At 43.1% G+C, this 8257-nt stretch overlaps 1 protein-coding gene across 2 annotated transcripts; it reads left to right on the top strand.

Moving 5' to 3' along the window:
- The first annotated feature begins 5 nt into the window (after positions 1 to 5).
- On the top strand, positions 6 to 7855 carry si:dkey-31c13.1 (uncharacterized protein LOC100002197 homolog). 2 transcript variants are annotated; one of them, XM_051111338.1, is made up of 5 exons: positions 6 to 406; positions 522 to 673; positions 6088 to 6207; positions 6525 to 6677; positions 6808 to 7853. In XM_051111338.1, the coding sequence occupies exons 1-5, from the start codon at positions 280 to 282 to the stop codon at positions 7345 to 7347; spliced, it is 1092 nt and encodes a 363-aa protein (XP_050967295.1). In that variant the 5' UTR covers positions 6 to 279; the 3' UTR covers positions 7348 to 7853. The 2 variants fall into 2 exon arrangements, with proteins under 2 accessions (XP_050967295.1, XP_050967300.1); XM_051111343.1 differs by lacking the exon at positions 6088 to 6207 and having other exon boundaries at positions 6808 to 7855.
- The last annotated feature ends 402 nt before the right edge of the window (positions 7856 to 8257 follow it).

Consider the following 8257-nt stretch of genomic DNA (forward strand, 5'->3'; position numbering starts at 1 on the left):
CGGAAGACAATGAAACCATGATATTACGGTTGGGACTAGAAGGGATACAGCTAATCTTAAAGTAACTTGTTTGTGGGAGAGGATATAAAATAGAGAAGGAAATATGACATTCTGATCCACACTACATACCAGTCGTTTGCGGTAATACACCATTTCGTTGTTTGTAACGTCAACCGCCAATAAAACCTGTAAAAAAGAAGAAGAAGAGATACAGCTACAGCAGGAAGTGACATATGTCTCGCAAAATCTAGCCGCGAATTATAAACAGTTTTTGTTGAAATGGCGACCAGTTGTTGTCAACGATTCACCTCAAAAGAGTGTTTTGAGCTTAAACTTAGGGGATTCGAGGAGGACACGATGACAAAGTTCGTGGTTTGGACAAAAGACAAAGCTTTTGGTGTGGACGGTGAGTTTTCTTAGCTCAGTTAGGTTTATTTGGTGTATTTTCAAACGAGCGTTCTTAGCTAGCTAGGTATTGTGCTGAGAACACTGATTTAACCGTAGTTAACTTGCTTTTACAGACCCCAAACCAGGATCCAAAAAGATTATGTGGCAACTCCAATATGTTCCTTTTGATGGGATACCCTTCATGGTGTTGGGGAGGAGGGTCTACTCCTGTCACCTAGGGGTAGACAAACACAAACATGAAAAACAGAAAAGACAACTACAACTGGTATGTCAATAAGCAAATAGCCTGACATATTGTCTCCGGTTACTCAACGTAACCGTGGTTCATTGGGAGAAGGGAACAAGACATGATGTATGGATAAACCCTTTTCCTCCAAGATGCTGAAGCCTAATTGAATTACACTATTGTTCTGCAATAGCCAATGGCATTAGAGCATTCACCTGATTGGTGGGCTCAGCTGTTATATAAGTGATGTCGGGCGCAATTTACCGCATAATTTTTCGACTGAGCGAGAGTTGTTAAGGCTCTTAGGACGATTTTCCACACGGCAGATTATGTAATGTCTCGTTCCTCCCAGGGAACAATGGTTACGTTGAGTAACCGGAGACGTTCCCTTATCGAGTCAGTCTCTTGACATTGCGTATGGGGAAGGCAGTTTACAGGTCACATCCTAGCAGCTCACAAGACGTGCCAGGGTTATAAAAGCGATATGATCACTTATGGCCATGTACATACTGCAGTGGTCTTCAGGCAGCAGCGCCACCTGAACGACCTAGTTGAGATAGTCGCCGGAGAGGGGCGTGGATTGAAGGAACTTAGTCCTCCAATGACTGCTCAGCCTTCTCCTCCTGCACAGACAGAATGTACGGTGCAAAAAAAGAAAATATCTAGGTTGTAAAACCTTGTGAAAGTGTTCTGAGATGGTCAACCCACTGCAAGATAGGTATCCTGAATAGACCCAGACCTATGAAGAAGCCAGACTCCTGATAGATTTGGCATGCACTCCCATTGGTGGAGTCCTCAGGAAGCATAAGCTAGGTGAACAGGTTTTCCAATTCGATCTGTCTGTTTGACAGCGGGCCGCCTTTCTTAGTGGAGGATGGAGAGCATAATGGCTGTATTGTAATAAACTGGCCTCTAAATGGTGTTGAGAGCACTTCAGGTGCATAGCCATGTCTGGATGTAAGTTTGACCATGCAGTCGTCCGGGCCAAACTGCATACAAGCACTGCTGCCCGAGAGGGCATGCAGATCTCCCAGTTGCTTCCCACATCCCAACGCAAGCGGTAGCACCATTTTAAATGAGAGCACTTTCAAGTCGCTAGACTCAGCTGGTTCTAAAGGTGGGCCAGAAAGTGCACTGAGCACTAACGATAATATATACTGGCATCTGGCAAGAGCATGAAGGATTTAGCTGTCTCGTGTTCCAAAGAAAACTTGTTATTGGGAGGTGTTAACACATTAAACAATCCTCAAACATGTCATGAGAGGCAGTGATAGTGGCCACATACACTTTTATCGTTGAGGGTAGAGCTGCCCGCATCTAGGTGTTCCTGCAGGAAGGTCAAAATAGCAGGGATATCACAACTCACCAGGTCCTCGTGACTGCTGATACTTCAGTTCGCAAACGCTTTCCACTTCAAAGTGTATAGGTGCCTCGTCAAAGGGGCTGTGAAACGGTCAGCTGGTTCACTCCACGCTGACTTGCCATACATGCAGGTCCCACATCTCTGGTTTGGGACTGTACTGGGATGGTAGGTCCCACCTTAGCGGGATCTGCCATGGGGGTGCTGACGATAGGGGCATTTTGGCGCCATCAGCAGCAGAGCATCCCTCTACAACGGGCATGGGCAAACTCAGTCCTGGAGGGCTTGTGTCCCTGCAGAGTTTATCTCCAACCCTGATCAAACACACCTGTACAAGCTAAGCAGTGTCTTTAGGATTACTAGAAGACTACAGACATGTGAGTTTTATCAGGGTTGGAGCTAAACTTTGCAGGGACACCAGCCCTCCAGGACTGAGTTTGGCCATGCCTGCTCTACACCCTGATCTTTTACAGCACTAGCAGCATTAAGTATGTTCAACTTGAAGAAGCGCTGTGCAGACCAATCGGTGTATGATATCAAAGTACCACGAGAGCAATTCAAAAGCATATGGACGTCCGCTCTCTTATAGCTCTCCCGGTACTTGAGAGTGTGATGTCACACACCGATCGGTCTGCACAGCAGCGCTTCAAGTCGAACACACCTATCATTTTGATTGGAGGGAAAGCATATTTCTGCCCCTTGGGCCAGTGGCTCGACAGCATGTCCTGTTCCAAAGGGGCGGATGTTACCAAGAAGAATTCTCTTGGGAAGCAAAGACGTTGATTTCCACTTCACCAAGAGGCTCCAGATCATCTTCACTGTTTGGGGATGTAGTCTCCACTCTCTGTGTCTGTACCGCAATTCAAACTGCTTGGTATGTGCACTGTTTGAATCGACGGAAACTTACTTTTTCCTGGTGATTGTTGTGTGCCTTCACCACTGTATTGTCCATTCGAATCAGAACGTGACGTTCACTCATGAACGGTATAAATTCCTGCAGTGCTAAGTGAACAGCTTCCATTTCCAGGCATGCCGATATGTCGCTCGTCCACATACCAAATGCTGGTCTGACAGGCTTTCCACCCTGACAGCGATGTATCTGTGGTAACCACTATTTGTCCAACCACTCATGCATTCTTGTACATTGTGACCAGAGACAGCCGAACTGTAACATTTTGAATTGGTATGCAACATCTTTGAATGCAAATCGCAGGAAGCACCTGAGATGAGGGGCTTGAGAATGAAAATAGCCATCTTTATGTCCACTATGAAGTCATTCTCGGGCTGGATGTTCGCGAGGATCTGCTTTACTGTAATCATTTTGAATGTGCGTTTCATCAGCATTTTAATTGGTTGTAAATCCAATATTGGGCACGTGACCCTGTCTTTTTCATAGCGACTGTATACCCCACACTCCGTCTGCTCCTCGGGTACTATCTCTAATAATTTTCCTGTGCTCTGTACTAGGGATGTCACAATACTCAATATAATATCGAACCGTTCGGTACGACATCCACGGTTCAATACGTGCTTGTGAATTGTGTTTTTTCGGTTTTGCATTTAAATAACTTACTTGTTTTATTTTTCTCGGAATTTTCTGTATGTGTTTTCACGTGCTGAAATGAGGAAACGCTTTCCCGCTCAGATTTGAAAAAGCAACACACGCAGAGCAACTTCCCTTATAATGACACGCAATTATAAGCCTTTCTAAACCCGTTGTCCAACAAAAGTTATAAAAACTAAAGTTATAAAAAATCAGTATAACTTGTTTTTAATTCACAACATCAGTCGAGTGTTTAAAATAACTTCCTTGTGTGATCTGATGTAGATTCTTATCACAGAAAGAGACAGACAATAAATTCTATACTCCTATTCAATGTATGTGATTAGCAATGGCTTATGAAAATACCCAAGATGGCTTGAAGAGCACAGATAAACCATATATTATTGCAGTGTTTATTGTCTTTACATTTCGTCATTCAAAACGTTTAACGTTATATCTTGTTTTTAATCAGCTACAGCAATAGCGATGCCTTTATCCATATTAGAGAAGCTGGAACGGAATGTAATCAGCGCTACTTCTTTGACGCATATGTGTTGTTTTTTGCACGAGGGCGCCCTCTGGCGTCCAGTATGAATGAAACCCATTACCTCTCTCAAAAGAAAAATTAAGCAGACATGTACTAAACCACGCTTTTTCTAGTGTACAGAGGTTTACGGCAGTATTTTGTTAATTTGCTGCAAAAAAAACCCCACATTGAAGTAGCAAGATATAAGAACCGAACCGAACCGAAAAGCGTGGTTAAAAACCGAGGTACGTATTGAACCGTGGACTAACTGTATTGTTGCATCCCTAATCTGTACACACCCAGCCTCTGCACTAAGGAAGGGTCTGCTTACATTGTGTGAGTGAATAAGCAACTGGAATTTTCAGAGCTCTGCACATGGCTAACCATTGCTTTGAGGCAATTTAAGCATTTAAGCATTTAAGTGACTTGAACTTCTCTGGCTGCTGATCTGAGGCAGTGGGCTGCTTGAATCATGCTAATAACCTCCTCTGAAATACCTCTTTCCACCAAGGCAGTTTGAGTGCTGGTTCAGAGGCACAAGCCTAGTTTCAAACCGGTTCTTTGTCTTTCGACACCCAAAGGACCAGCTCCAAATCAGAAAAAGTGGTTTGTAAGTAGCACCAAAACATTGCTGGGCTAGGAGTAAGAACCCTTGCTTGGGGCTGGGGGCAGAGTTACAGTGACCAAAAAGACAAACATAAACTTTTGACCACCATATTTGAAATAGCACCTAAACTCGAACATGTTGGATTCACTGTGTTTGGATGTTGATGTAGGTTCACAAAGCCATGAACTTCAGTAGCAACGCAACGTCCACCATTGTTGAGGGTGTGTTTAGGCTTGTTCGGGATGCGTCGGCACTGTGCGAACTGGTCGGAGTGTGGCATCGGGGTGCTGCGGGAGCGACTGGAGAGTAGATGGCTAATTATTGTTTTTAGATCGCACTTGCAGTGCTTTGGTGCCATGTGCCTATCGGTCTGTGTGGCGCCATGCATCTCAAACAAGCCTGTTGTGTTTGACGTTGCCGCGTCAGCGAAAGATGAGATGTATTCAGTGACTTGAGACCTGGCACTGTGGTGGCTTTCTAGCCCATGGATAAGTCACCAGTTGAACCAGCTCCGAACTGGCAGTAGCACTGGCAGCAACAGGGCTATTTTCCCACCAATTCCAAATCCTGGGTTAGGGGAAAAGGGATGAGGAAAACACAGGAACTGGGCACTGCTTGCCTCAGTCCTTAGGGCCTTGCTTACTGAAGGGTAGACAAACTTGGGCAGCACTGCATCTGCGTGGGGGCCGCCCAGGCAGAAAGGCAGTGAATATTTGTCCCGAAGGAGACATGGGAGGTTTAGGTGAACAAGGGGAATGCAGGAATTGACATGTCAAAGACCCATCACCTAAACTATTTATCCCAAGCTGCCGTGCCATATGTCCCTGTGCCTTAATGGCAGAGGTGAAGAAGTGAATGATCAGCTTATCCACAATATGAAGTGAATAAGATGTTAACCCTGCAGGGGATGGCACAATATGAAGTGGATATGAAGATGTTAACCCTGCAGTTAACAATCCGGTGGCAATCCGGGCATCTTCCACTGAAGAGCATACCTTCAACGGTGAACAGTTAGAAGTTTCCTGAAAACATCATCGCTAAGTGAAAGAGAAAGATTCTGAGGTAAATTGACACCCGACATTCATGTAGCACCTGAGCCCGCCAATCAGGTGAATTCTCAAACGCCATTGGCTTTTGCGGAGCAGTAGAGTAAATCAATCAGGCTTCAGCATCTCAGAGGAAAAGGGTTTCCCCATAGGTAATGTTGAGATATCGACTCAATAAGGGAATCATTAGACAGTGGCTACTCATATTTGGAGAGTCAGCAGTAGATTATTTCAAAAGCTGTCATGCTACTTCATTGTTAGCCTCTTCAACCAAGCAAGGGTGCTAAATATCAACACAGATGCAATGTCTGTTGTCCCAGCCAATCACAATGTATGAACAAAACAAACTGTATATTGTGTATTCTCTTTAGCTTAATGACCAGTCAGAGCACTGTTATGAAGAGAGGCGACGTCGTCTTCAAGACTCGAAGAAACTGGACTGCCCAGCCAGAATATATGTGGTTCATCTAATCAGATTCCCTGATTACAAGGTGTATATTATATTTATTTAGTGACTGAGCTAAATATCTGTCTGTAAATGTTGTTATGTGGCTCATTCTACTCTGCAACATAACTGAGGGACCCAACAACAGAGTTTCAGTTTTAAGGCAAAATATACTCAAAAGCAAAAATTAAATATATTAAAAGTCTCTGGGAATGTGAATATAGTGTGTAGATGTAATGAATGCATCAGTAAGAGACAAGGAGAGTGAGGGAGAAAGAAAGAAATGCGTCAGTGTAAAGGAGAAAATCAAAATAGCTATAGGTGTCCACAAGTAAGAAAATGAGTTGGTATTGTTTTTTTTAGATACCGGATGACATCCATAAACAGAGAAAGGAGAGCTCTGAGCGTCTGAGACGTGCATTAACAGCAAACCCATCAGCAGTGAAGTTTGAGGAGCAATATGTTGCATGCTTCCCAGGGATCGAGGAGCACAAAAACCATCCTTTGGTAGCAAAGGTCAGTTGCAATTCTTTTGAGAGACATTTAACATTTATGGTTAATTGTCAATCTGTTTACATGAAAAATTACACTGTCAAAGAGTTCCAACCATTCCCTAAAGGGCACATGATATCATTGTTCACTTTAGGCAGCTGAGGTCCATAAGCCAGCGGACACTAGGGTGGAGAAGCACATAGAGAAGTTGGCACTGGCTGGTGCTAGGAAAGTCAGTGAAGTCAGGAGAAATGTTCCCAGAGACAGCGGCATTCCTCAGAAAGTCACCAGCAATTCTTCCAGTGACATCAGCAGTCCTCCCAAAGACACCAGCAGTCCTCCCAATGACACCAGCATTCCTCACAAAGACACCAGCAATCCTCCCAATGACACCAGCAAGACAAAGAAAATAGAAAAGTGTGGGAGCTTACTTCGTGAAATTTCAGATCTCACTTACCATCTACAGGATGAGCCATTTCTGGACTCCTTGACTGTTCGACTGAACGACCTTTTGGAGGATGTGAAGCGTCATGCACCTCATAATGACACCGTTCCGCTGTCTTACACACCTCCATCCAAAAAAATTAGATACCTCAAAGCCCTCAGCATGATCCCCAAAAAACAGCTGACCTCTGGAAGGTTTGGCTGTCATGCTGAAGCTTCGAAAGCAAACTTCAGTACAGATGTAATGTAGTTTTTTGCTTGTTGCATTGGCTTAAAATGTTTATAATTGTTCTTTGGGTAATTATTAATATTGTTTGTGTGTGTGCATGAGTGTTTGAGTAAAAATAATGTTTCGTTCTAACAAATGGTATTTTTGCACTTTTTTCCGTATTGTGTAGATACTGTTAATTGTGAGTTTAGTCAGCAATAACAACATAGGCAGCCTACTTTAAATTTTAACAGATTTTGGTTAGGTAGTGGAAGGGTGTTAGCCATGAGTTTGACACAAGTGCTCAACAACTTTAACAATTTTATTAATGACCACAAAATATTTATAAAACAGGTTGTTCCACTTACCAACGCTGATTGTCTGAGATGTTCTCCTCGGCATCATGGAAAGAATTATAATGACAGATTGCCACAGTGTAGGCCTAATAGTTTGCTAGTTGTCTTCTTCATTGTCCATTTCATTTTTCTTTCTTGCTTCCTGTCCATCCAGCAAGATTTTGCATCACTTCCGGCTGTAGCTGTATCCCTTCTAGCCACACCCACAATGTATATATCTTTAAAAACAATGCCCTTTCTAAATTAGAACAGTTTGAGTATCTCATTTAGCACCTATTTTAAATATAACAAATATTTTAATAATCCTATTTGTGTATTAACTACTAATATCCACCTTTTTCTGAAGGACTAAGTCTCACCCGATTGGATCAGTGCTTTACATTTTCGGTCTGGTGTTTCTAGTCAAATTAACATTTTCTGAGCCAGTAATATAACGTTAAATCTGTGCTTATTTTTATATTTAGTTACATTGGGAAAGTTTCAGTTCAGTCGATCTTTATTTACCCCATTTTAGCATGGATTTCTATGGAGACTGAAACACGAAAGCACCCAAACGGAAGTTAGAATCCTTCATGGCGCCACTTATCGGTTACTCA

This window comes from Labeo rohita, chromosome 1 (assembly GCF_022985175.1).
Source record: "Labeo rohita strain BAU-BD-2019 chromosome 1, IGBB_LRoh.1.0, whole genome shotgun sequence".
NCBI classification, from domain to species: domain Eukaryota; kingdom Metazoa; phylum Chordata; class Actinopteri; order Cypriniformes; family Cyprinidae; genus Labeo; species Labeo rohita.

Excerpts from the sequence above, each read along its gene's own strand:
- si:dkey-31c13.1 (XM_051111338.1), top strand. The coding sequence starts at position 280 with ATGGCGACCAGTTGTTGTCAACGATTCACCTCAAAAGAGTGTTTTGAG. Across the intron at positions 674-6,087 it reads AGAAAAGACAACTACAACTG|CTTAATGACCAGTCAGAGCA; the intron begins GTATGTCAATAA and ends TATTCTCTTTAG. Across the intron at positions 6,208-6,524 it reads TCAGATTCCCTGATTACAAG|ATACCGGATGACATCCATAA; the intron begins GTGTATATTATA and ends TGTTTTTTTTAG.